The 27,913-nt window shown below is 38.3% G+C and overlaps 3 protein-coding genes across 7 annotated transcripts; 2 read left to right on the top strand and 1 right to left on the bottom strand.

The window, feature by feature from the left end:
* Window positions 1–146: 146 nt before the first annotated feature.
* On the top strand, window positions 147–9,270 carry si:dkey-87o1.2 (uncharacterized protein LOC796684 homolog). Of its 3 annotated transcripts, none has more exons than XM_066682923.1 (5): window positions 147–280; window positions 1,326–1,857; window positions 4,823–4,877; window positions 8,629–8,746; window positions 9,064–9,270. In XM_066682923.1, the coding sequence occupies exons 2-5, from the start codon at window positions 1,561–1,563 to the stop codon at window positions 9,095–9,097; spliced, it is 504 nt and encodes a 167-aa protein (XP_066539020.1). In that variant the 5' UTR covers window positions 147–280; window positions 1,326–1,560; the 3' UTR covers window positions 9,098–9,270. The 3 variants fall into 3 exon arrangements, with proteins under 3 accessions (XP_066539020.1, XP_066539019.1, XP_066539018.1); XM_066682922.1 differs by lacking the exon at window positions 147–280 and adding an exon at window positions 474–581; XM_066682921.1 differs by lacking the exon at window positions 147–280 and having other exon boundaries at window positions 607–1,857.
* Window positions 9,271–15,928: 6,658 nt separating this feature from the next.
* Window positions 15,929–17,921, bottom strand: LOC136708069 (cilia- and flagella-associated protein 141-like). The gene is made up of 4 exons (XM_066682327.1): window positions 17,771–17,921; window positions 17,571–17,611; window positions 16,629–16,746; window positions 15,929–16,458 (listed from the first exon to the last, which is right to left on the bottom strand). Exons 1-4 carry the CDS (start codon window positions 17,834–17,836, stop codon window positions 16,357–16,359), a joined length of 327 nt encoding a protein of 108 aa, XP_066538424.1. The 5' UTR covers window positions 17,837–17,921; the 3' UTR covers window positions 15,929–16,356.
* Window positions 17,922–18,819: 898 nt separating this feature from the next.
* them4 (thioesterase superfamily member 4) lies at window positions 18,820–25,124 on the top strand. Of its 3 annotated transcripts, none has more exons than XM_066682827.1 (6): window positions 18,820–19,245; window positions 19,985–20,174; window positions 20,871–21,033; window positions 21,250–21,360; window positions 21,612–21,736; window positions 23,592–25,124. In XM_066682827.1, exons 1-6 carry the CDS (start codon window positions 19,105–19,107, stop codon window positions 23,633–23,635), a joined length of 774 nt encoding a protein of 257 aa, XP_066538924.1. In that variant the 5' UTR covers window positions 18,820–19,104; the 3' UTR covers window positions 23,636–25,124. The 3 variants fall into 3 exon arrangements, with proteins under 3 accessions (XP_066538924.1, XP_066538925.1, XP_066538923.1); XM_066682828.1 differs by having other exon boundaries at window positions 19,988–20,174; XM_066682826.1 differs by lacking the exon at window positions 23,592–25,124 and adding an exon at window positions 21,984–22,592.
* The last annotated feature ends 2,789 nt before the right edge of the window (window positions 25,125–27,913 follow it).

Here is a 27,913-nt window from a genome sequence, read left to right on the forward strand (position 1 = left end):
AAAATCCCCTCAATCAGCTGTAATTCACAGACTCAACTTCGCTGCATTCTGTCGACTGACTTGTTTAAAAACAACCTTCTTCTGTTCACCGCTGTTTTCAATTCATCGTCAAACTCCCTCTGTCTTTCGTCGGAGTTTATTAACTACTGCTGATAACCGCTTATACGCGACAAGGTTTTTCTTCCTACACAAACGGATAATTCCAGTGTCTGAGAACTGTCAGAGTCCGTGCAGAGAGGGAGACGACGGCAGGAAGAAAGAGAAGGAAAGAAAGCCGAAGGTAAGAAGAGTGCTGTTCCCACCTGTTTCAGTCCCCGCCCTTTACGTGATATTTCATTTCTCACCTCTTTTCCGAAAACCCCGCCCCTTCACGCTGTTATTGGATAATGTCCAGTACCCTAAACTAGGATTGGCTGTTTGTCAGCGGTCTCGTATCAATGTAAAGGCGCAGCCATTTGGATACTAGAAGGGCGGGGCCTGCCGGAAAGTGGATGGGAAATGAAATCGAGCTCTGGTTTGAGCCCCAGGAAGGCGGTCTAGATGTTACAGGAAATGAGTTTATTCTTTTCTGGACTCGCTGGGTGAGTAAACATGAACAAGTAATAGAGTATTATATTGTTAGTAAAGTGATTAATAACAGCAATAGGAAATGTTTACCAGTTTAGTTGTCAGCTGAGAGAGGCAGCGTAAAGTGGAGCTCATCAGGTGAATGATATGTCAACAGGACAGGAGTAAACCCTGATGTGGACTTGTACTGCAGTAGGTTTTGAAATAGCAGTAAATTAACGTTACCAAGGGTCAAATGCCAAAAAATAAAACCATATTCGTACAATATAAACAGCACATACATCTAGTCTGATATAAATATAATTTTTCAACTGTAAAATATTTTTAAAATAAAAAAATTAAGGGGAAAATATGATAAACTTTAATTAGTATATAAATATGTATGTGTGGGGTCAGACAGAAAAAAATGTAAGGAAAATTAAGTGGTTGGTTGAATTAACAGTTCAATGAGAATCCTGGAATGGATGGTGGAGATGGTGGTTTACATGTACGGTCCTATTTAACCTCTCAAGTAATTTGCCCAAAGTTAAGCCTTTGCTGCCTCTCTTTCAGTTCTTCACTAATTCATGTTTTTGAGCCATGAGCTTCTAACCTTCTCCCAGTGTTCAGTGAGGTTAGAGGTGGGGAAAATACAATGGAAGAAGGAGCCATGGAATGAGAGTTTTTTTTTTTCAAAAAGCAGTTAAAGGGGTTTTACATTGTTTTCATTTTTTCCTCCTTCTACTCTTGTGGCTTTCTCATCATACCTAAAAACCCAGTTGTACAGGTAAAGCCGGATCTCAGTAGAGAGAGGGAGGAGGAGGAGAGGGAGGGAAGTGAAGCTGTGACATAGAGCTTCTGTAATGAGAGTACACTAACTGTCCCAACGAAGGAGAGAACCTGAGAAACACAGGGAACGAGGGAAAGGCATTCCATTTATCTACAATTCCACCTTCTCTACTGTAATATTTCCTCTGTGGACCCTCGGTGTGTGTCCCCAATCTCTGGTGCAGGATGAGGGCACTATTAGCTATGTTCTTTGTGGCTGTGTGTGTCCTGATTGCTGTGGCCTACCAAGCCTTTCAGCAAGAGTTAGGCATACGCAACCTGAGGAAGCAAATAGATATTACCACAGAACAAGTGAAGTCCAAGGAGGATGAAATAGTGAAAGCCAAGCTGAAGATTCAGCAGCTGAACGATGAGTTGATGCCTTTGAACAAAGAGAGGGATGATCTGGTGAAGAAGAAGGAAGAACTGAATAAAGCCAAAGGGAACTCTGAGACCAGCCTGGGCACCTGCCAAAAACAAAAGGTACTAAATTGTACACTGTTTGTTTTACACTTCTAAGTAAGTAACCAAGGCATTCCATGTATATTGGTGGCCTTTGCTCTTATTGGTCTAAAAGTGCTATATTGGTCTAATTACACTACTGCAGATTAATACATGTATTGCTGATATGAATAAAATAGGCATAACATTTTCATGTATATATAATTGCTACCGTTTATAGTCACGTGATAATCAAGGGCCTTTTGCAGATTATCAAGCATTATTATTCAGATTATAATGTATTATTATTATTATTATTATAAGTGCACAGCAAACAAGTATCAACTACATACTGCAGAGCTGTGATGTCAGCACTGTCACATGCTTAAACACTCTCCTGGTTAAGATTTTTATGAACTGCTATAATGTTGACTCCACCAAAAAATAAATAAATAAAATTATAATAATAAAAGGAACAAACCCAAACAAATAAAAATACTGCATTTTCTCAGATATTTGATTCACTTCCTTTAAATAAATTTAGCCTCTGTTTGTTAAGGCACCATTTCCAGCTGTACACAGCAATGAGCAGAAGACTCCAGTCAATTATTTACAGCTCCACGCCTGCTATAAAATAAGGTGTGATTTGATATCATTAACCACCAAGCACAAGAGCCACTCTTTCCTTCTGGTTCTTGTCTAATTTCCATAGAGCAGGTTGCTCTGGATTTGCATGTGTGCTCATATTTGACAATGTTGAGTGTAAGAAAGGAGTTTTTTCAACTTCTGAGTTTACTTTGGTGTTTAGAGTTTGCATCACAGCTGAGGTTAACAAGATCTTTAGTTAGACATCCAAAACCACATTTCATTTTCCCCAGGGTCAGGATGAATGTGTTATAGTCTGTGAAGCAAAACTAAGAATGAAAATATATATTTTTTAGTTTGTATGAAAAGTGCCCTATCATAATAAATGAGTAAAAAATCTGCAAAACAAGAAAAAATGAACAGCAGTCAGATGTTTTACATTTTGAATGATTGTAAAATTTACTTGAAAACTCATATCAGTCTTACAACGCTAAGAGAAAAAATGTAAGAAGGAAAAGGAGAAATGACATCTCACAGCTACGAAAATGCTAAATGAAATCATATGTGGTGCAGACCATTAAAATCCCTTAGCAGCTTCTGAATTTTCCTCTCTCTCTCTCTCTCTGCACCCAGTGATGGCATCTATCAATATGGGGACATACGCAGTGCCTTGCACTTTTTTGTTTAACTCAGATGACCATGAAGAGCTATGCTCTGGCAGCTCTATCAGCTTCAAAATTAGCCTAAACAAGTTCTTATCTCATGTCATTGTGTCCTCTGGAAAAAAAAATCTGTCAAGGATCCTTAAGTCTCTTAAAGTCTCTAATAAAGGGTGAAGGAGGAATGGTTGCATGGAAATTAATAAAGTCTTCCAGCCTGTATGCTACTTTACACTGCAGTGAACAGGCATGTCTAGGCCTTAGTGAGGAGGGGGCACTAGCAAATCCCACTGATAGTTTGATGCGTGCACAAACCATTCCTTCCCTCACAACAGCCATACTGGGGTCCTTTTAACACAGCAACAACATCCTGATAAAAGACTTCATTTCAGTCCTAAGAAATACAAACACAGACCTACAGAAACATTTCCAAGGCCTGAACAAATGGTCATCATGACAAAGGAAAAACAACAGAAAAATGTGATGTCCAAGCCCCATAAATAAAACAAAATAAAAGTAAGCCAAAGGCAACTGTGGCAAGGAAAAACTCCTCAGATGTTTATAAAGAGAAACCTTGAGAGTATCTAGGCTCAAAAGATGGACCCCTGTGTCTATGGGGTGACACCAGAATAAAACACAGAGACTTTTGAATTGTGATTTTCCCATGAAAGGTGGATATAGTCCAGGACTTCCCCATCCCCATCTGGGAAACCAACTCAAAAGAATCAATAATAAAGTGCTGAGGGTGGTGGGCTCTAGTCACTCCTATTAAAATTAAACTTACTGCAAAGTGAAATAAGTACTGAGGCTGAAACATGAGTCAAAAGTAGCTGGCCCCTGATGGTGGGGGTGTTTAAGGAGGTGAAATTAAATTTGGGATTAGTTGGAATGGATTTTTTGGAAGGATGGATGAGCAGGCGTCCACAAACCTTTGACCATTAACTTTAATAATGTTTATTTTTTATTTGAATAAGAGAAAGATATTACAAAAGGTTTGCTCCTGAATAACTGACACACACACACACACAGTTTGCAGAACAAACATGGGTGACTACTGTTGCTTTCTTCATTGATAACCCTCAAATACTGTTTTTTTTGTTTCACAAGCAGTAGTGTAGTGGAAGATGTGTGTTCCTCTCATAAATGTGTTACTTCCAGCATTATTTGATGCCATAGATATTAATAAAGAGGCTAAAAAAACATTGGGCACCAGTCCGTCAGAGGGCAACAAGTGGAAATGTGTGGAAATTCTTCAACTTTAAACTGATTTTCTAAAACATGCAAAAAAATGGGATTTTCAACTAGAGAACACTTTTCATTCTGAGAGTTGCGTCTTAACAGTGTACCCTAATGTATGTAGATCAATTTTAATTCTGACTCCTTTCCAAGCTGTTATAATTTCTTTCTGTGGTGAATTATTCCATTCCCATTCTCGTGGTTACTCAGAAAGTGTTTCTTCTTTATCACTATTAGCTTTACAGGATCTGTTAAGCCTTACATGATCTGTTGTGAAAAGTAGTAGACTAATAGAACTAAACTGCCTTTCTGTGGTTGTTTGTTTCACGGAAAGTTGAAGGCCCCACATTTTTTACTGCAAATGTTCAGAGTTTGAATATCCATATGATCTGCTAGAGAATGATATGCAAAAACCTCGGCAACACTGAACACATGATTATATTCTTAGACAATTTACATTTGTTTACATATTAACATCTTTTCTGTGCTTGTATTTTCATCCCTTCATTCCTCTTGTCTCTTTGTAGGCAGAATCTGAGAAGAAGAAAACAGATGCTAGTGAAGCACTTGAGAAGCTAAAAAGTAAGCTATCATCAATCATTCAACTCTGATTCTCTGCTTCATTAAAAAAACTGCATTGTTCTTAAATCTAACCTCCAGGGTGTATTGCACAAAGCAAAATTTCTTGCTTAACCAGATATCGTAAGCCTTAAGTCAGTCATAGCCAAGAGAAGCAGAGGAGCAGGACATTTTTTTGACGACTCAGCCTTTCAACTTTTGGCCTAAGTTTGAAATAGGTCATTTATTTTAGAAACATTTTATGTTACATTTTTTAAAATACTTTTTACATCACTATATCAGTTAATAAATGAAATGATCTGTTAAGAAAAACAAAAGTGGGCCAAAAATTCCATTCAGTCATTTAATTCAGATTGAACCAATGGTTGGATGGCCCACATGCTTACCTACCAGTGGCGGATGCTAGTCTTTCAAGGAGGGGAAGCTCAATTTCGGCCTACTTCATAAATTGTGTCGGTTTATTTATACGTAAATTCTACCCTCCATTCCTTTTCAAGAAAATGATCTGTGACCCTGTCGTACCAACAAGGCGTCTTTTCCAGGGACTTGACTAGTGTCCTCTCAATGGCCAGCAGAGCTAGGCTGCTTAAACGGCCTTGGCCCATGTGAAGTGTGTCCGCCTGTGAGTGCTTTGTGACGGTGGAGGGGCTCAGCAGCACCCGCTGGACAGAAACTGTGATAGAAGTCAGAAAGAGTGATAGAAGTCAGTCTCCAAACACAAGCAGCTACAAAAAACCCACCAGAAATAGAAGCTCAATGTGTCACTAGTCGTTTTTAACAAAGAAAATGCCGCTAAGAGGTTTAAGAAAATCTCCGGTTCAACTCAAAATAGAATGAAAATGTAATGCTCCCACGGATCTTTACACCAGAGGATCGCTGATTCGCTCATTTCGCTGTCAATCAAAAAGAGATTCAGCCTCAGACAGATCATCCAATCATCATACAGGATGCTGATGCACTTCGCTGCTTCACTATTGAACTCTGTGGACGCATTTAAAGCACCGTGAAGGGAATGATTGAGAGGAAAGCTGCGTCTTTACCAGTGATAAGAAACTGAATCTGAACAAAATTTGAGCGCGTTGTAGTGCATATTTATTCAATGACATGTACACACAACAGTATATATTTGATCACTTTTTTTTGACATTTTAGGCAGTCTTAGAGCAATCGCTTCTGTTACCTACATACATTCAAAACATCCATACGACCTGTCCACATGTGCACTCTCTGCAACATGGAGGAGAAGTTATGCCAGTAAATACTAGAGGTGGGCGGATCGATCCAAATATTGAGAATATCGATACCAACGCTGGTATTGGTATTGTTCAATACTCGTGGAAAAAGATTGATACTCAAGCTTTTTTCTCTCCCGCTGCTCTCCCGCTAAAGTCTGTGGGTATGTCGTTATTTTTGTGCCACCATTCTGCACGCGTGCGCGAATATTTCGAGCGAGCAAAAAGGTTTCTGAGCGCACGGATATTTTTAAGCGAGCAAGAAGGTTTCTGGGCACGCGCGGGGATATTACCGCGTGGATATTTCGAGCAAGCAAGAAGGTTTTTGCGAGCGAGCGTGGATATTCTAAGCGAGCAAGGACATTTCTTGAACGCACACTACAACCTACACATCTTGCTCTCCTGTCCTGCGTGATGTTTCTGACCCGCGCGCTTGCGCCACACTTACAACCATTACAAAGTGCCTCGTTTTCAGCCAATTAGAAACGTCAAATGACAAAGGTATCCCCGCCAAGTGGGAAGGACATACAGGCCGGAGACCAGTAAATAACTTTCTAAAGGAAGCTTAATACTGCAGTTCAAAAACTGTTCATGTAGAGAGAGGAAGGCAGGTTTAAATCAACCCTCCTGAGCAACTCTCCTGAGTTTTACACACACATACACACACACACACACACACAAAAAAAAACACAGGTCAGAGACATCGCATGCAGGAACCTTCTTGCCCGCTCGAAATATCCGCACACGTGTGCAGAATTGTGGCACCCCCCAGCTCCTGTCTTTTGCTTCGGCCCCTGCACGCACGTGGTGAAGACTAGTGGTATCGGTATCAATATCGGCGATACTGGCCCTGTATGTACTTGGTATTGGATCGATACTCCCGGTATCACCCACCTCTAGTAAATTCATTTTGCCTAGCTAAAAATCAGAAAAAAAAGATACAGAAAAGAATTTGTTGTGCCACTCTCTTCAGTACTGTACTTATGAACTCCTCTCACTGCAATCAGGCAGTGCATGCCCATGTGTTTTGTAGGATAGGTTTTGGATAGAGAGCTAAATGTATTTTGCCTGCTTTTTCACCTTGCTAACTCTGAAATCTTGCTTTGTGAAATACATCATTATTATTCCCTCAATAACAAACAAATTGAAGAGAGAAATAAAAAAAATGAATTATCTTGTTACAATGGCACCCTGCAAGAGGTGGGATACATTAGGCAGCAAATAAGCAGTCCGTTCATGATCAGGAAAAATGAACAAGTATAAGGATCTAGGCTACTATTGACAAGGGCTCAAGCCTGAAGACAAGGCTAGCCTGTCAGGTCTGATCCCACTGATAAGCTACTTTAGCACAAATATTTAATGATAGAAACATGTCTGAATACACAGTTCGTCACAGCTTGATGCACATGGGGCTGCTAGCAGCAGACAGGTAAAAGTGCCCATGCTGACCTTTGTCCAACAGCAAAAGCAATTACATTGCGCAAGTCAGCACCGCTGCTGAGCAACAGAAGTGGCCTGGTCTGATGAATCATGTTTTGTTTTGAGATGGCCCCAGGATGCATTATGGGAAGAAGGCAAACTGGTGGATGGTGCTCTGGGAAATATTTTCCTTGAAAACCTTGGGTCCTGACATTCACAGGGTTGAGTGAATCGGTTCACAAATCGGGGGCAAATTCAAATCAATGATTCAAAACATTGCTTAGAAGTATAGGCTGCACATGCTCTGACCTTGTGGACGCACAGCCTTGGGGACACTCAGAGAGGATACACAGCTCGCCTTAAAAACTGGATTATACTTTAGAACGTGTGTTTCTTGCTGGACATAGCAGAAAGCCACACGCAAACACATCTAAAGCCTTGAAAATAAATTTAACGAGTTGTACACATTTAATTGTTGGGGCGGGGGTAGGGGGGTGGACGGCGTCAAGGCGGCCGCCCTTCATTGTAAAGCACTGTGGGAAACCGTGCATTCATATGGATGTTACTTTGACTTTGATTTTACCACCTACTTATACATTGTTACAGACCAAGTACACTTCTTAGTAGCAGTATTCACTTACTGAAGTGACCTCATTCAGTAGAAAAATGGGCCCTGCCACACAGCAAATATGGTTCAGGAATGGAATGAAGAGCATAGCAAAGAGTTCAAAGTGTTGACTGGGCCTCTGAATTCTCGGTCTGATCAAGAGTCTGTGGGATGTGCAGGAAGACAGAGTCTGATCCCTGATCCATGGAGGCAACACCTTGCAAATTACAGGACTCTGCTGCTAATGCCTTAGTGCCTGATACTACAGGATATCTTTGAAAGTTTTGTGGAGTTAGTGTTATCAGTGATTGGTGTGCTATATATACACAGAGATTAGGTTAAAAAATACTGAACTGTTCATGGGCCAGTTGGCCATTTTTCACAGAAGATAGATTAAGCCAAATCTGTCGTGAGATGGCATTCACAATGATATTCTCTCTCTCTCTCTCTCTCTCTCTCTCTCTCTCTCTCTCTCGCGCTCTCTCTCGCTCTCTAGATGACCAGAAAGCTGAAGTAGACAATGCTCAGAAAGAGATTCAGAGCTTGCAGAAGCAAATTATGGACAGAGATTTAAAGGTCTGTGAGTTTGTAAATCCAGATGAAGCAGAAGGAAGGTGAGAAATGTGCTTTTATTGTATTACTGGTGTTCAGAGTTCAGATAGATTCATAGGTTGCATTGAAATTGCTGGATTAAAAGTGGTCAGTTAAACATAGTTCTATAAATGTCTTTAAAAATAGGTTTCAGCAAGAAATGGTATTGGAGGAAAAATGTTATAATTGTCATGCAGCTAACCATTATGTTGCTGTCTAGCAGGCCATTTAACATATTAACAGCATGCCTTTGTTGCACATATTATTAAGTATGTATTACAATCCATATGGTTCATATTGAATCATATTAATATTTTTTTCTGTTATTATGTCTGTGCAGGAAATTGTGTGAGGAAAGAAAGGCTGCTCAGTAAAGTGACTTATGACGATAAATGAAAGGAAAGTCTGAAAAAAAAACCCTTCTTCAACACTGTATTTTTGTACAGCTATTCTTCTCCATGTGTTGTTCTAATACTGTTCACATGAAAACTGAATTAATGGCATTCATTTTGTAATGCAAAAATAAAATAATTAAATAAAAATAAAACAAAGCTTGTTTGCCTGTTGATGATTCTTTTTTAAGGATGTAAACTCGAGTGAAACTCTCAGAAATATAAAATAATTTGGTGACACTTTTGCACAAAGGCCACTAAAAGTTTGTAGAAATTGATTATGGTACCACTTTAAAATTAAACCACACTTATAAAGGCTTATGGATTGTTTAAATGCCTTTATTAATTTATTAATAGTTTATTAATTAGGTTATTGCATGTTTATTATATGGTAATTAACTAGTTTTAAACTTTACAAGTCATAAATAACACTCTCTTCAATACTGTACTTATGAACTCCTCTCACTGCAATCAGGCAGTGCATGCCCATGTGTTTTGTAGGATAGGTTTTGGATAGAGAGCTAAACGTATTTTGCCTGCTTTTTCACCTTGCTAACTCTGAAATCTTGCTTTGTGAAATACATCATTATTATTCCCTCAATAACAAACAAATTGAAGAGAGAAATAAAAATAATTAATTATCTTGTTACAATGGCACCCTGCAAGAGGTGGGATACATTAGGCAGCAAATAAGCAGTCCGTTCATGATCAGGAAAAATGAACAAGTATAAGGATCTAGGCTACTATTGACAAGGGTAAAGTAAACTTATAAAAGTGACTTATGACGATAAATGAAAGGAAAGTCTGAAAAAAAAAACCCTTCTTCAATGCCTTTATTAATTTATTAATTTATTATGTTTAAATGCCTTTATTAATTTATTAATAGTTTATTAATTAGGTTATTGCATGTTTATTATATGGTAATTAACTAGTTTTAAACTTTACAAGTCATAAATAACAGAGGAAGGAAGTCTGACAGTGACCTCTTTTTTTGTGTAAAACAGAAGGTGTCAGAGAACTTACTGATAATAATCAAAGTGAAGAATAAGCTCAGACATGAGAATGTGAATTTAGAAAATTTAAATAATTTAGTCATGTTAAGGTACACACCACATTATCAATAATGTTTAAAAAGTCACTCCGTTGGTGGTTAATTCATCAAATGGTTAAACCTGAAATATGTGTTGAAGCCAATAGGCTTCATTCTGACTGATGGAGAAGTCAATGAAAGGTCAGTATCTGGTAAGTTCTGAGGTTTAACTGTAGATGGATGTGGATTCATTATTTGGCAAACAGCAGGTCACCATATACCTTTCTATCTATAAGTTATAACTGAATATTAATGACTATTAATGTATAAACTATGTAATTAATAGCTATTAATACATTGATTTTAAACCATTTATAAACTTTAATAAGTGTAGTCTTATTCTAAAGTGGTGCCTGAATTATATTCCACACCGTAACATAAAACAATTAACAATACGCTTTATATTAGCACAATTAACCCATTTTTCCAGGCCAAAACCACACAGCATACAGAGGGACAACACAATAATAATGCTAAATTTGTTGCTGGCGTTACATACTATTAACCCATAACAAGGGTTATGTTGAAAATAACACAAATTGCCAGAAGAGGAGATGCCGTACAATTAAAAAAAATGCAGAAAAGGCAATTATGGATTTAGAGGAATAGTATAAAAAAGACAGAAATATTAAATAAAATACCTTCACTTAAACATGAGTTCAACACAATTAGCTCAAAACATCCAATTAAACAGAAATATTTCTCAATTAAACAGTGACAAATCTCATACTTTGCTGGCAAGGTAGTTACATCACACGCAAGCATCAAGATCTATACATAAAATTAAGTCAAGCAATGGCAATGTTATTATAAATCCAGTGAAAATTAAACAATGGTAAGCAGATTACTATGCTGACCTCTATTCTTCGAAATGTAGAGATGAACCTCAAGTAAGTGATAGTTTTATGGATCACCTGTGTCTCCCTAAACTTAGTAACGAGACGATAGAAAGTCTTGAGGCATAAATTACATTAGAGGAACTTAATGAAACTATAAAGAAGTTTCCAAATAAAAAAGCTCTTGGTCCGGATGGATTTACCATAGAATTTTATAAAAAATATCGATCAAAACTTAGTCCTCTTCTTTTACGTATGATTAATTATTCACTGTCAAATGATAAACTCCCCTCATCTCTGTACAATACCTATATCACCTTAATCCTAAAAAAAGTTTGTGATGAAAATGAGGTGTCATCATACTGACCGATCTCTTTACTTCCAGTTTATTGCTCAGAAATTAAGCTCATTAGTAAAATTCTAGCCGATAGTCTAAAGAAATTCTACCATTACTCATCCGGACCAGACTGGTTTTATACCAGGGCGATATATATATTGTAATCTACGGTGCAAGCATTACACAAATTTAGTTTTGGCCCTATATTTATGAAAATCTGTAGGTGCTAAGTTATTTCAAACAACTGAATAGTGTCATTACGTCATTTATATGGAATTATAAAACTGCCAGAATCTCACAGAAGCATTTATGTAAACTAAAATCAGGTGGTTTTAGTCTGCCCGACTTTAGATTTTATTATTGAACAGCCAATTTAAATATCCTCTCTTTTTGGTGAAAACTCTCTGATCAAGAAAGTGACATTCCTTTGTGATTGTCTATTGAACATTGTGTCAAATTACCTCTACCTAAGTCTCTATTACAGCAACAACTTCATAATGCACAACAACCTGACAATTTGGAGACAATTTAGAACGTAAAATATATTTACATAAAATAATAAAATAATGTAGTATATAATATTATTTAATATTATTTGAAAGAAAAGTGTAACAGGCAGGCAGGTATGATGTCTTCTCTTGCAGCTCTTCATGTAGCAGGATTTGGTTAGGCTCTATCCTGCTGTCTTTACAGTGTGCAAACAAATCAGGTTTATCACCTCAGGCTCCCAGGAGACAATGGACAGTGAGAAAATGGCTTTAGCTTGTGTGTTTACACATTTTACAAGTCAGTGCATTTGAATATGAAGCTGTTTCTTCTGTTATTTTGATACCCTATCGTTTCACTAAACTAGGGGTGATTATTCAGTTTAATGCAGCGTGGCCTAGAAATTGTCACTAATATTGACCATGTGGGAGGGAGGTTTCTATGACTACCAGTACCTCATTTGCTTATGATGTCCATTGGGTTCTTGTCTTTCCTGTTTTGCAGTTAAAGACTACAGAGGTATAAGACAAACATAGTTGCCATTCTTCCCTAGTTTGTATGAAATTTTACTCTAATGTACAATTATTTTTTCTTTTTTCTTTCCTTTTTTTATATACTTTTTTTGAGTGTCAGCTTTTCAGTTCTAAAATAAAAAATATTTCTGTGTTTGTGTGTGTGTGTATGTGTGTGTATGTTTGTTTAAAAAAATCAAATAATGCTATAAAACATCTCAACTTTAAACATTTTTAAGACCTCAAAATAAAACGTGTTGCCAGGAGATGTCTGAAGATGAAGAAATCAAGCAATAAAACAAGGTCCACTGATGGTAAATATGACCTTTGATATTATGACAATGGTATTATATTTTTGTGCAGTAAAACGTGTTTGAAATATATTACTGAATTCATGTTGTCCTTTAGAAGTTTATGTTACTGCAGTTGTCAGGAAAATTAATTACCATGTAAAATGACTTTGGCATGTTTCTACACGGATGATGTCAGATGCCAGGTAAACAGAGGAGGAAGCCTGAAACAGCTATTTAAAGCCCTCATTGTTTTGCACAAGTAAACACATGTCCACACTGAAACCTGTTAGAGCATACAACTGCTTTATGAAAAGAGGTTTTATTTCAACTCCACCTTTTCTACTGCTCCATTCATCAAGTTACACACAAAGTAAAACAGCAGCTGTGTGGTGCACACAGGGTGATGCAACCATCTGAAGTGTTTGTCCTCTAAGCAGAACGACACTGGTGAGGCCACATTTATCTTTGGCCAGGACAAGAGTGCATAAATGGCCTTGTGCTCTCAGTCTCATAAAAAAAACTTATGGTAGCTGTACAATATTGTCACTAAAGGTAAACACAGTGTAAATGTACCTTTACAGGTGCAACAGTGGCTTTAGTGGCTAGTTGTGTTCCCTAAAATACACTACATTCTCTTCTCTAGAAGGAGAGGTAAATATTTGTTATATTTCATTATAGAACTGAGTAAATAAAGAAAATAATATTCCTGGAAATTAAATGTGGCATATGTATTCAACACAACTTTAAAACCTACATTCATAATAGAATAAGGTACAATTATGTTCCATAAATAAAGGTACAGAATATGTAACATTGAGGATACCACCACAGTTACAGCAAAAGGTAAAGTGAGTTTTTCTGACAGGATTGTTCTTCCTCTACCCCATCAATGAAAATTTTATAATGAAATTTTTACTTTTTATAATCATACACAAGATAAGATGTAAAATATCCTATTAAAAATATAAAAAAATATCAGTGCCATCAGTTCCATGTGATCTTTATGTGCTACATCACCAACCACCACAACAGCACCTCTATAGTGGATTTCTGCAACTAGTCTGTGTTCTCCTTATCCAGAAACACTGACTAGACCTTTCAAGTATTTCTGATAACTCCTTCACAGCTGCCCTTAGTTTCCAACCCCTGATGCCGAACTGCACAAGCAGGGATGTGGCAGACTTGCTATAAATCCCTTAACACCTATCTCCACTGGTTTTACATGTGCCTGCCACCCATATTCCCATACCTCAGCCACCAAGTACACACTTCAGCTTCTTTCTTTTGAATGTATCATCTACTGCATTCGCAAATGGAACTATCTGTTTCAGAGTACCACACCATATCTAGCCTCAGTGTAGATAACGCAATGCAATCTGGGACCTGCAGTTTTTTCCCTACGTCCACCAGCAATTTCCAACTTCGTAACAAACTAACCTAACTAGCCTTGTGTTTTATTGGTGTATTTTTTTTTTTAATCAAAGTATTGAATCAAAGTAAATCAATTTAAAGTTGAATATTGAGGTTGTGGATGACTTGGAGAAGAATGATGAAAATGTAAAAATGTTATTTAAAACCATTGACCTTCTAAACAGTGCACACCCTCACACCTAACTCAGAACAGATTAATAGCAAACCATTGTTTAAATATGTACATTGTTGCCACACAGTAGATTGGAAAGGACAGCAGAAGGATGTTTTTCAAGGAGTTTGCTTTCTGACTCACTGCACATTAATCTTAAACTTCTTGATAAAATGTCAATAAATTAATAAATTACAACACTTCAGTAAGTCCAACTAATTCAAATATGGCTTAAGAAATAAGTGGTGGAAAAATTTCATTCATTGTCTGTAACTACTTATCCAGCCCAGGGTTGCGGTTGATCTGGAGCCTACCCGGAATCATTGGGCGCAAGACAGGAACACACACCTATTTATATCTGTATTTTGTTGACATTGAGTTCTATATTTAAATGAAATAATTATGCTGTATTTGCAAACATTTTCCATTGTTTGAGATAGACTAACATCTCACCTCTTTAAACTAAGCAGCAGTGTGTGTTTAGCCTCTGATGGTTTGCTTCTGTGTCAGTCTGAAGAAAGTAGGCCTGGAAAAATGGCCTTGACATTCTGATCAAAGGAGGCTGAGAAAAAATGATAACAGCATATCAGTGTTTTCACAGCATACTCATTTATTTTATACTGCATTTTACCCACTAAATATCGGAAGATTTAAACATTAAATTGCATAATTCAGCAGAACAATGGCTGTTGTCATTCTGAGGTCATTTAAAAGTTTAAATGTAGTCCTGCCTTCATTAACCATTACTGGGGTGATTTACACACTAGACTTTCCCGTTCTTCTAATTTAATTAACATATTTTCAGTCCATTAATGATTTAACTTCTAAGCAGGGGATCAAAAGTGAAATTATAAAATGTGGCTAATTCAAATTATACAGTTTTAAAAAATAAATACCATCCCTTTCTCCCATTACTTTATATGTCCTCTGGGATCTGTGCTTCCCTCTCTACATTCCATAATTTATTTGCCTTTATTATTCTATTTTACAGACTTCGGTTACATAGCCGTACAGACGACATAAAGATCTGTATCAGTACCGGTTTCATTACACACCTGTCAGTCCTCCATTAGCAGCCTCTGTCTGTGACATTAGGCACTGGACAAACAGCCTTTTCTGCCTCCACAAAGAATAAAATTCCTACTGATTAAGTGAAAATGTCTTTTAGATCTAAAAACTGATACTGCTGGAATCTGTCTTAAAACACATAAACTTGGTGTACTTCTGAGGCCTTATATCGTACCCCAGGTTGGTTGCAGTTTGTAGTCTTTTGCAATGCTACATTTTCATTTCTAAGGAACTCGTTTAGATCAGGTGTGTAAAGGCATGTATCACACCCTTGTGGGACAAGACCTTAGCAAGTTCATGCTCCTGGTTAAACTAAGACAATGAATTGATTGGAATTTTAAATTTCATGAAGTTTCATCTTAACCCAAATGCACCTGATCAGCCAAGATATGTTTATTAAAGCTGCTTTGTTGATTTAATACAAGAGTTTCAAGGCAAATATTGTTAAATAAAATAAACACACCCTGAAAATGTCCCTTGCTCAAACCACATACAATGCTTCATTGATGCAATGCAGTCTTTTGCATCAGAGAAATGTTGTTGCTGTTTTAAACATTAAAAAATAATTTCATAAACCTAAGGGTCTATGCTTCTATGTAATGTGCTGGCAGAATTCAACACAAAAACTAATATTTAAATGAATATTTACTTCTAGTCCCTGTTAGTGATGTTAGAGCAGTAGGTCCATAGCTAAACTGAAGAAGCAAAATGTTGACACTAAACATGTCTCTATGATTTGACTACATTTGGGGAAAGTGGCAAACTAATATATCTTTTTATTATTTGATTGTTAAATATGTATGTTTCATAAACACGTTTTTATGAATACTCCTGATATTGCTGTCATACTAAGAATCACTCCCTAAGGAAGCTATAACCATTATGTCATATGATCATCCCTCAAATTCTTCTTAGGAATTATCAGTATGGCTGTTCGAATCATTTCCCAGATATTTGTTCATATCATACTCATACGACCAATACTCGACTTCACAAACATAAGCCACATAATCACAGGGGTGTAATAAGTGTGAAATTCATATCCTTTGCTTGTATATAGCCAAGCCCCTCTGGCTCAGCTCTGTGTTATACAGCTGTCTCTCCTGTTCCAGTAATCTACGCAATGCTTCTCTACGCACCTGGAGAAACATGAGAAAAAACAATGAGGTCAGTTTAACTACTAACAATTCCTTGATGGAAGACAAAGGTTTTGATACGTTTGAGCTTTAATAGCATTTGTACACGTCTAACAATAGAACAAAAGAGGTGGACATTGTGGCAACTCTTATAGAACAGTTCATGTATTTACCAAAGTGAGTGCAGTGTGAGCGAGATGAGTCTCCCTGCTTTGAACACGCCCCTGGTGCATCAGAGCCCTGGCAGATTCGGCTTCTAGATATTCCGCCCTCTGCATAAAATTATTAATGCTGATAACAGATAAAGAGGTTAGTCAGATCAGTCACTCCAGGCTTGTAAATCCATTCATTCAGCATTGTAGACCTTGCCCAACAATGGAAAAGGTTAACAACAGTAGCAATGTATTTGACCTTTAATTTAATGCAGGTAGCTTTTTCAGTCATTCATTCGTTTGAATAAAGTAGTAAAAAGTTCTACAAATATAAGGCAGATCAACAAAAACTGAGACTGAATCTACAACATCCATTTCTGGAAACGTTTTTTATGTGTAATGAAAGCATTAAAAAAAACTCTTGACTTGGTAAAAGTTCCCTTGAACTTTTATTTAACTGACAAATGTACATATGTTTCTAATGCTGTGGCTGAACAACTTGAATATATTTTAAGAATATATAAACCAGTTCTTTTTAGAATTATTGGATATTATAAAATTATAGAATATAACTGCTGCAAAACAACAAGAAGTTTATACAATAAAATAAAAAGGCCCTGGCTTTGCAAGTAGCCTTTGCATGATGCAATTAAAAAGATTTTATTTTTACAATAAATAAATATAATGATCAGAAACCGGGATTGTACATTATATTAAATACACATTTTTTTTAAATCTGATATCTTTGGTGCTTACATTTGAGAATTATGTAAGGCTGATAAATTGCTTGAAATCATAAACATGTTTTGAAAGGAGTAGACCTGTTTTATTGACTTTGAAACTAACTTCCTGTTATAGAAATCTACTGTTTTAGAAAGCATTTTTCAAACAGGCAAAACACAATATTATAGTAGGTTCAACCTGGACACAAAAATATGTTGACTCAAAACAAGCAGAACACACCTTTCCAGTTCAGCATGTCTGTCAACCTTTTCCTTCTTTTTCTGTGAAATAAAAAATGTAAAGATAAAAGCAGGTAAAGGCAAAATGTTAAGAACCTGATCAGCAAATCTTTCAAGGTCTAATGATAAATGTATATGAGGAAAAAAGAAATAAAATCCTCCTTCAATAAAGACAAGCTGGATTAGTTAATGTAGATTCACCTTTATTCTGTCCCTCTCTCTCAGCTCAAACGTGTTCGTGCAGTGACGCCGTGTCTGACCAAACATTGTCTTTAAAAGGTATACAATTATTAAACAAATAAATAAATACAGAAGTAAAACTAAACTACACTGAAACCAAATAACCGATGGCCGTAATGGTAACTAAGGAAGCCCTCTGGTTGCTAGGTCAGCGGGTGCAGTGTGTCACGTAACATTTTTTTTAATGACGTTTCAGTTTGAGCTGCGTTCATTTCCACGTGTTTCACCAGAGACCCTCTCCACCCTTGTCCCCCCTTAGGGCTGTGTCCTAATCCACACACGGTGAGAGACTACTACCTGCTCTCCTGCCCTTCTACTGGATATGTACTAGTTTTATGTAGTGGTGGCAGTACCAGAGCTGCTTATATAATATGTATGTGCATACTTTATGTAGTAAATACATACATATTCATATACATAAAATAGTACACCTTTGTAGTACGCGGTGTTTTTGGGTGCAACTTTTCAAAACATTTGGCTTTGCTCAAAAATAAGGGTGAACTAGTTTTAAAAGAGAAAACGGAATCAAATAAACTTCGGTTTCTCCGACCCAGGCCTGATATCTATTTGTTCATTTTTAAGTTCCTTGTGACGATGATAATAAAGGAATTATTAAAGGTTTTTCGGAATGAGGGGAATAGTTCATTCGGCGATGGGCAGTCCTGTTCTTTTCAGTGGTAAGTCGTGTTGTAAATCTGTTTTAATGGAATTTCATGTAAACAAAATGATTTATAAAAAAATGAAAGTCAGATGCTGATCGTTGGCAAATGACACATTTCTCCTACTTGGTACAGATACATTTATTAATCACTTCTTTATGCGGAGTTAAGACGCTTAGACGTTTTGCGAAGCCTATTAAGGTAGCACTTGCTTGAGAAGAGAGGATCACATTTACTGAGTGAATGTGTGAAGGGGAAGTGCGGAGGGTGTAGTGTGTTTCTGAAGTGTAATTGAGCGCGGCCTGTTCATGCTGCAGGAAGCAGTAGGTCCCAGTCACTGATGCCATTAGCCCGGCTTTGAAAGGCATTTGTTACAAATGCAGTTTTGCTGTGTCTTAAATAAAAAGACATTTTATATTGAACGTACAGTGCATAATACGTATAGTCTGGGCTCTGAACGTATCTAAACTACCACCTGCTTTAGCGTTAAACTGCGGTGTTCCAAACCGCTAAGTGAGCTAAAGCGGTTGCTGAGGAGGTTATGAAATAATGTGTATCGTCTGGTTCAGATGATATGACCGGCAGATGACATTTACGGCGTTTCTGTATCGGTATTAGAGTTGGGGTCTGCTGAAGATGATGCGAGCCGGTTTACGGGCCGTTACTGGGCTCACTGCGGTCAGCCGCTCGTTCTTCAATCCGAACGCATCGGGCGTTCTGCTGCTTCAGTCGCAGTGGAGTTCTCCCGCGCTGTTCCAGAACTCTGGCTCATACAGGGTAAGGTTCACTTAATTTACAGACGATAGGTCATCTGTTGATCTAGCCACTTTCACACTATGACTTAATAAATAATCAGGACCCGGAGCACCACCACAGAGCAGGGATTATTTGAGTTGTGAATTTCATCACTGCAGAGACAGTGATGTGGTGTGGATAGTACTGTGTCTTGGGCTGATACGAATGGATTAGACACTCCGGATACGGCTTTTTATAGGTTCATATTGTAGACGTTAAGGCGGAGGCAGTAGCTCGTCTGTTGCTGCACTGTTTGTGTTGGTCGTCCTCTAGTACGTCAGTGATCACTGGGCGCTGCCCAAGACACGTTTGGCTGGATATTTCTGGTTGGTGTAGTCTTTAAAAAAATTTAGCAGCCCTGTTGTGTCTGATCCACTCATAACTATAACACACACTAGCTGCAGTTCTGTGTTACTGCAGTTCTGAGAATGATCCATCACCCAAATCATACCTGCCTGTGGGCCCTGACCATTGCACAGCAGTGTGAAAGTGCCCATCAATGTATACAGAGCAACAGATGGACTTCAGGCTGTAATAATAGAAGTATAAAATGACCTTGGAATATTAGTTTGTGAGGCTGTTTTTGCTAATTACTGATTATAAATAGGTGGATATGTAGTTTATACTTTTTAACATGATTTTAAAAAATCCCTCTATTTGCTCTATGATGCTATTACCTTCTGTGTACTTAATAATGTGTGTGTGTCCTTTCTCTGTCCAGAAGATGTCGCTGTGGCCCTTCAGTGCTGGGCGGGATTATAGCCTGCCCAACGCGTCCTGGTCGCCAGAAATGAGGAGAGCTTATGATCACTATAATTCTCTATGTGAGGTGAAGTCTGAGGAGGGGGAGGCGAAGAAGGGAGGATGGGAGAAGCTGCCCAGCTACAACCGTACTCTCAAATATGCCACAGGTGGTCACCATATTTAAAATTGTTAAACATACTCCAGTGGACTGACATTTTATACCTTAAAATTCCCCAAAACACAGTAAAAACAGCAAAAAGTTTGAGCAAAATATATTGTTATTCTCACACAGTGTCCAGGGTCCTGGGATTGTGTTATAATTGGGTTATTATACCCCACCTCTAGTCACTGTTTGTGTGGAGTTTAGTGTGTTTTCCCTGTGTCTCTGTGGGTTTCCTCTGGGTGGTCAAGGTTCCTCCCACTGTCCAAAAAACACACGTTGGTAGGTACATTGACTATTCGAGTGTCCATAAGCAGCACTGGCAGCTTGTCCAAATTGTGTTTATTTTTTGCACCTAACGATCCTGGGTAGGCTCCAGACACTCCGCAGTCCTGAACAGGACGAAGTGGTTACACAATATGAATGAATTCATAGTAAAAATAACAGTGGGCATCACTATTTGCTCTTTATACCCTCTATATTGTTCACAGATCACCTTGCATGTAGTCTCAGATTATCTGAATTTAGCGGGTGACTTGATCCTACTTCCATTTAACTGTTGTGAATTGTGGGAGATTTCAGGGCAAAAATTGTCCAGTGCACTGGAATGTGTATGACAGTAGGATACCCAAGGGTTAAACAGACATGAAAATATGATTATGCATAGTCCATGGAACCAATAATTAAAACCTCCCTTTTTCAGGGGGAGCATACCTTAGTAAAATCATCCAGTCCAATGCTAGACTCTTCACTAGAAGCATAAAGGATCATGGAGCAGCGTTTGAATATGTAGTTTTTATGAACAAGCAGGAGAAGAGGTGTGTGTGCGTGTTTCAGTCTGGGCATCTACTGGAGGGACCTCCTGGGTAAGCAAGCACCAACTCACAGAAACAGAAGTATGCAGCTAATTGAAAATCAGTCTGGAGTGTGTTTTAATGTGATTTGGCTGAGATCCTGTCTTATCTTCAGTTGTTATAATCCTAATTATATACATTTATTGTGTCACTACTTGTGACAAAAGTGGAAACTCCTGGTATGTAACAACTTAGGAAGTGATGTAAGGCTGCTTCCTTATGCTTTAGGCATGTACATGGAGGAGCAATAGCCACCATGGTCGATTCTGTGACTGGAACTCTCGCTGGTTACCTGTCTGGGCCAGTTGTGACTGCCAATATGAATATTGACTATCGAAGGTAAACCAATGTTCTTCATGCAATAGTAAAGATGTTCTTCCATGTTTTGGCATGCATTTATTGTGTAATTGTGCATTATTCATATCAAAATATCACATATTACAGAATATATTAAGGAAATCGTAATAAGAATTTATTTCATGTGTTCCACTGACAGATTACACAAATGCAATTTGAAATTTCTCTTTGAATTTATAGTCAGTAATCTTCCTAACGGGCCTCCACTTTTCTTGTGCTGTGTTCTCATACAGTCCCATACCACTGGGTAGTGTAGTCCTTATTCACAGTAATCTGGACCAGGTGGAGGGCAGGAAAACCTTTTTAACCTGTAAAATCACCAGCACTGATGAGTCTAAACTACACACGGAGGCTTCAGGTAAAGTATTAAAGATGCACACAAACAAAAATGCACATTTAAAGTTGGTCTGTCACAATGACAGCACTATGGTAATACCGTGCTATTGACCAGACAACTGTAGGGAATGGAGAGAGCAGTGGTCAGGATGGCAATGTATACATATTCCCATATTTTCATAAAATGTTTCAGTAACAATGATATGATTTTAAAAATACATGTTCAATATTTCATCCATCCATCATCTGTAACCGCTTATCCAACTTAGGGTCGCGGGGGGTCCAGAGCCTACCTGGAATCATCGGGCGCAAGGCGGGAATACACCCTGGAGGGGACGCCAGTCCTTCACAGGGCAACACAGACACACACACATTCACTCACACCTACGGACACTTTCGAGTCGCCAATCCACCTGCAACGTGTGTTTTTGGACTGTGGGAGGAAACCGGAGCACCCGGAGGAAACCCACGCGGACACGGGGAGAACACACCAACTCCTCACAGTCAGTCACCCGGAGCGGGAATCGAACCCACAACCTCCAGGCTCCTGGAGCTGTGTGACTGCGACACTACCTGCTGCGCCACCGTGCCGCCCTGTTCAATATTTCAATATAAATTAATTACATCTGTCACTGACTGGCGTTCATTACAGGGTGCTGTTATCAGTTCAGCGCACTCAATTTAAAATTTAGTTTAAAAATATTAATATTGACAATAGGTTTCTGTTTGATGATGTCATGTTTCTTGTTTGTTTTTGGAAGTTTACAGTGGATTTTATACTGTTCATATTGATATCAGAATTATATTGTGTCGACCAAAAATAAGAAATATAATATGACATAAAAAGATAAAAAAAAAAAAAAAAGTTAGAATTTATTTTTTCCATAACTGAATCTGAACTGCTGAAATGGAAAATCTTACACAGCGACAGCCCTAATTTAAAGGGACTTATTTAATCACTACAGATTAAAACTGCCACTGTGTTCCTTTAAAATGGCAATTTCCAAATTATAAAAATAAATTAGTATTTTATTTAAATAAGAGAAAATGCTTAACCGACTTTAGGAAATTACCCTAAATGTCCTACATTTTTATCTCTGTGAACAATTGCTTACAGTCGAGGAGCAGAACAGCTTAGACGCGTGCTCTGTGAAAAGCCCTCTTTTGATCTTTTTTTTTTTCCCCACATCACTGTAGCTCTGAGCTGTTTATGTTTCTCTTGCAATTTTGATCAACAACATGTTGGTATTAGTGTAATGTTTTGCATATGTGTGCATGTATGAATTTCCTGTTGCACAGATACATATGTGAGTGTTGTTAGTCTTTAGCCAGTTTAATAAATCTCAGTTTTGGGATGAGGTGAAGTCAGATATTTCTTGTAAACTCAAGTCATAAAAATAGAAAAAATAACCAAAGGATGTTGCTTGTATTTCTGTGGACCTCAATGCACCTGCTTTCTTGTTTTGTGGTTATTTTTTCACTTTCCCCCATTTAAGTAAATGTAAATATGAATTTCAGTGGTTAAATTGTTTTGGTTAAATATTTCTGTTGCATTTATACCTTCCACAAAGTTGTATCTGTCTTTCTTTCAGTGCTTATTTTAAAAATGTCAAAAATCATGCCATATTAAATAGTAAATGAGGTTATAAACCCTTTTTAAAAAATAAATTACCCCGGTCTCCAGAAGGCATTAACAATCAACCAGGTATAGAAAACTTCAAGTGCAGAATTACATTAACGAATACTTCAGCATATGCAGAAAACTGAATATTGCACTGAGCCTGTAATAAATAAAATATCATATAATTAAATTTGTATATTTATAGAAATGGTAACCATCTCTCTCTCTCTCTCTCTCTCTCTCTCTCTCTCCACAGTGTTATTTCTGTCAATTAAATTGGGCACTTTATTTGGGGCATAAAGCTTAAACCAGGCCAGAACCTGCTGGTGGTGCGTGAGTGCGTGCATTGGGTGTGTGTGTGTGTGTGTGTGTGTGTGAAATGACCAGCCACGGCTCAAATGTTCAACACCTGCCAGCTGTCACAGCCACATGAGACTTCCCCTAAAGTGTGCAGTAATAGGTTGGTTACACTAATAACTAATATAGAACAAAACTGTATTTATTATTATTATTTTTTTACATTTCTTTAATTCTTTATTTAATTAACTGTTTGCTAACATTATACACACAAACTTCTAGCTGGAATAAGGTTTGATATTGCACCAGATATCTATTATTATCATTAATTAATTGTTAATATACCACAAATTCCCAATCACTTTTTGATGATGTGAGGCAATATAATAATTATAAAATAATTCTCTTTCTCATGCAGTGTTAAATCTGTGTAGATTGTCTTGTGAATGCCTTAAGGATTTTTCAGTAAAGCTGTCATTTTGAGACAGATACTTTAATCTGCTCACACATTCATGCAGCAAAGGAGTGGGGCAGTACAAATACAGTATTCAGACTGGATTCATGCAGTTTAAGTTTACCATTTACAACATTAACTTATGTAAGCAGAAGTCAGACTCTGTGATAATGACAATTTGTCAATGTTTCTGAGTAGCTCAGATGACATGTTTAGTTCTACAACATGGTAATTAATGGTAAAAATTAGTTCTATGTTGAGTTTGTATTCTTATGACTTTTGTATAATATGGCCATCACGGCAACTGAAAGCAACATCTTTGAATTGTATGTAGTAATATTACTTTGTGATCAACAAAAAAAATTAAATAGGAAATGGAAATGTTAAACCAACACATTCACACACAGAATATCACACTAACTGGAATAGTGTTATTTGGTTTTATTCTAATGTTGTGGGGTGATATTTTGTTTTTAGCAAATAAACACTTACTGCTCAGATAAAGAGCTTTTAAAATCTCAGTCTCTGGGGCCTAAAACTTTTTCCACAGTACTGTGTGTGTACTGTGTTCTGCTTGGGTTTCTTCCAGGTGCTCAGTTTTACTCTCATAGTCCAAAAACACATTATGGGTGGTGGATTGGGTGTGTAAAAGTGACAGAGTGAATGTGTAAGTGTGATGCTCTGTGATGGACTGGTGCCCTATCCAAGGTGTTTCTTCCTTGCACCTAATTGTTCAGACTAGACTCCATGCCCAACACAGTTCTGAAGAGGATAAAGGTTACAGAAAGCAAATGTAAAAATGAATGATTTTTTTTAAATACATTTTTTAAATAAATTTTGATTACTGGGGTATCGATCCTCATCTCATTGGTCTGCCTTCCTGTGCCTGGCTGGATTCTTATCAGGAGGGCTCTGTAACACCAAACTGCAGACCATGAAAAACATCCAACCATTCTCTTTGTCTTTGTGAAGGTTTCCTTCTTCAGGGCTGAGTATTGTGTTCTTGGATTGTTTGTTACATTCTTCAATAAACTCCTAATGGGCTTACAACAAATTTAACCTTGTCTCAGAAGTGGTTCTCATTGGGGAAGCATAAATATGGGAGTTGTGGGCTGATGCACATATCTGATTTTAATGTACATAATTGTTGATACAACATTGATTAAAAAATCTTCATCAATCTGAATGAATTAGTAATACAGAGCAACAATATTTATTAGACTAAGGTTACAAATGCAGTACTAGATTTGAGAACAATAAGACAGTAGCACATATAAGAATACATTTTCAATATGCTACATATAAGTAGCATACTGAAAACAATAAGACTGAAGATTTAATGTTCTGCACTTTTGTAAATTATATATTAAATATCAGTGTGAAATGTGGCAGCACAGTGGCGCAGTAGGTAGTGTCGCAGTCACACAGCTCAAGGGACCTTGAGGTCGTGGGTTCTAGTCCTGCTCCAGGTGACTGTCTGTGAGGAGTTTGATGTGTTCTCCCTGTGTCTGTGTGTTTCCTCCGGGTGCTCCATTTTCCTTCCACAGTCCAAAAAAACATTCTGGTAGCTGGATTGGTGACGCAAAATGTCCATAGGTGTGAATGTGAGAGTGTGTGTCCTCACTTTTTGCTTCAGGGATTCAGCCTTTTACGAATAGCATCGCTAGCTACTGGGGCACTCTGGATTTAGAGTTCTATTGCTGGGTTTTTGCAGGCCGCACCGCCCTTTCTTATGACATGCCACAATCCATCCCATCCTGCTGCATCATGTTCACTTCTCGTGCCAACTCTTGCTTCTGCCACCACCATTGCTCCCACTTCATCCACGGCCGCCACAGTGCCACGTTACTACGTTCAGCTCTGATGATAGTCGCGGAAGATACCTGTCCTACTTTAATGGCCAGATAATCTGCCACAACTTCAACTCAGGTGGATGTTTCACCTCCTCATGCAGATTCCTGCACGTCTGCACATACTGTGGACTGGCTCACGCCCGACCCAGCTGTGCCCTCAGACCACCTAAATTAGGCAGCAGCTGACTTCATTTCCTTTCCACTCCCATCAACGTGATGGAATTTGCCACTTACCTTTCCTGTCATGCTGGCTCCACTTTCATCTGTTTTCTTCTTGATGGCCTTCTCCTTGGTTTTACTCCTGGCCTGGTAGTCCTTCCTGACTCCTCCTTCTCCGCTCTCAATCTGCGGATATTTTCTCCGCCTTTAAAATCCCCCCACGTCGATTTTGCAGTCCACCTGACTTTTCACCGTAAGAGCAGTCTTAAGATGCTTGACTCTTTCGCAGAGGCCCTATCTTAGATATTGCTCAACATCTATCACCTGCCCTAAGTCATCCATCTTCTCAACGACTTCCTGTTGCTCAATATCCTTTCCTCCCAGCCAGTGCACTCTATTACCCAACTCGACTCCGCCTTCCACCACCTAGGTGTTACACTCAAGTTTCTTGGCATCATCCTGGATTCTGCCCTATTCCAAGCATCCCTCCCATGTGAAAAGCAAGACCATATAATCCAGCTCCTCTCTGGATTCCTTACTCAAGCTAGTTGCACTAAACATCAGCTCCTCTCTCTCCTGGGTCACCTCAACTTTGCTATGCAAATCATCCCCCAAGGCCACACTTTCATTTTACACATCCTTAACCTCACCACCGCTGTCTCCTCTCTGTTCCAGCACATTCACCTGGTCACTGGTTCGCAACTCAGTAGCCCCTTGAAGTCTCCTCCTCCTCAACTCATTCTGGCAACTCTGTACCCCATCGTGGTCACTGCCATTCTTTGGGGGCATGAATGGGCCTGTCACCCCATCATCATCCATTCAGATAACACATCAGTCATTAACATAATTAACACAGGATGTTCTAAGCACGGTCACTCATGCCCTTTCTCCACTGTCTCGTTTGGTATTCTGTCATGTGCCACTTAATTTTAAAGGCTTCTCACACTCCTGGCTATTCCAATCCAATAGCTGACTCTCTCTCTCACTTTCAATTTCCAAGATTCAGAATATTAGCAACTACATTGGACCTTCATCCCACGCCTCCGTTTTCATAAGTCATCTTCCCGCTTCATCACAGCTCCACCATCTTTCTAATAATCTTGCAAAACCTCATTCTCCAGGCCATAGCACCCAACACCCTTTCAACATACTGGACCGGCTTGAGACATTTAGACCAACTTCACAACATCCCGTTTCTATGCTTTGACTTCCAAACCAGCCCCTCATTTCTCACTGTAGCCAACATACACTTCTCCATCCGGTCATCAACCCTCAGTTGACCTAGCAGCTATCAGTTTTTTCCACAAACTTTCTCCACTTCCTTCTTCCCATGAAGAAGGTCACCCTGCACTTCCAAGGCATTAAATGGAATGAACCTAGTTTTCACCCACGGCACCAGCCTCTTACTTCATACATCTTGGCATGTTGCCTCTCTACACTGTGCTCAGTAAACGTTACAACGCTACTGTATCTCAGTAACGGCTCAGTACGCCATTTTCCAATTATCTCCTCTACACTCTAAGTCATGTTCCTCCTAGCCTTCTTTGGCTTTCTCTGCTGCTCCAAATTCACAGCAGCTTCTTCAATGTACAATACTTCACACCACCCTAGTCTAACAGACCTTCAAGTCCTTGACACGACCGTATTGGTCTTCACTACTCAGTCCATTTGAACCACTCCTTCGCCGCCATCTTCCTCACGCACAAGCCTCATCTCGACATGACCCACTTTTCACAATTGAACACAGATTAGTCATCACTCACCATTGGTTCCATCTCCATCTCTGCCACATAATTTCTCTCAGTGATTTTAATC

This window comes from Hoplias malabaricus, chromosome 10 (genome assembly GCF_029633855.1).
Source record: "Hoplias malabaricus isolate fHopMal1 chromosome 10, fHopMal1.hap1, whole genome shotgun sequence".
NCBI lineage: Eukaryota > Metazoa > Chordata > Actinopteri > Characiformes > Erythrinidae > Hoplias > Hoplias malabaricus.

What these genes read in the sequence shown, in the direction of transcription:
- them4 (XM_066682826.1), top strand. Translation starts at nt 19,105, where the DNA reads ATGATGCGAGCCGGTTTACGGGCCGTTACTGGGCTCACTGCGGTCAGC. An exon ending in TACTCTCAAATATGCCACAG is followed by an intron (nt 20,175 to 20,870) that starts GTGGTCACCATA and finishes TCCCTTTTTCAG; the next exon opens with GGGGAGCATACCTTAGTAAA. An exon ending in CTACTGGAGGGACCTCCTGG is followed by an intron (nt 21,034 to 21,249) that starts GTAAGCAAGCAC and finishes CTTATGCTTTAG; the next exon opens with GCATGTACATGGAGGAGCAA.
- si:dkey-87o1.2 (XM_066682923.1), top strand. Translation starts at nt 1,561, where the DNA reads ATGAGGGCACTATTAGCTATGTTCTTTGTGGCTGTGTGTGTCCTGATT. An exon ending in GCACCTGCCAAAAACAAAAG is followed by an intron (nt 1,858 to 4,822) that starts GTACTAAATTGT and finishes GTCTCTTTGTAG; the next exon opens with GCAGAATCTGAGAAGAAGAA. An exon ending in AGCACTTGAGAAGCTAAAAA is followed by an intron (nt 4,878 to 8,628) that starts GTAAGCTATCAT and finishes CTCGCTCTCTAG; the next exon opens with ATGACCAGAAAGCTGAAGTA.
- LOC136708069 (XM_066682327.1), bottom strand. Translation starts at nt 17,836, where the DNA reads ATGTTTGGTCAGACACGGCGTCACTGCACGAACACGTTTGAGCTGAGA. An exon ending in GAGAGAGGGACAGAATAAAG is followed by an intron (nt 17,612 to 17,770) that starts GTGAATCTACAT and finishes TTTATTTCACAG; the next exon opens with AAAAAGAAGGAAAAGGTTGA. An exon ending in CTCACACTGCACTCACTTTG is followed by an intron (nt 16,459 to 16,628) that starts GTAAATACATGA and finishes ATGTTTCTCCAG; the next exon opens with GTGCGTAGAGAAGCATTGCG.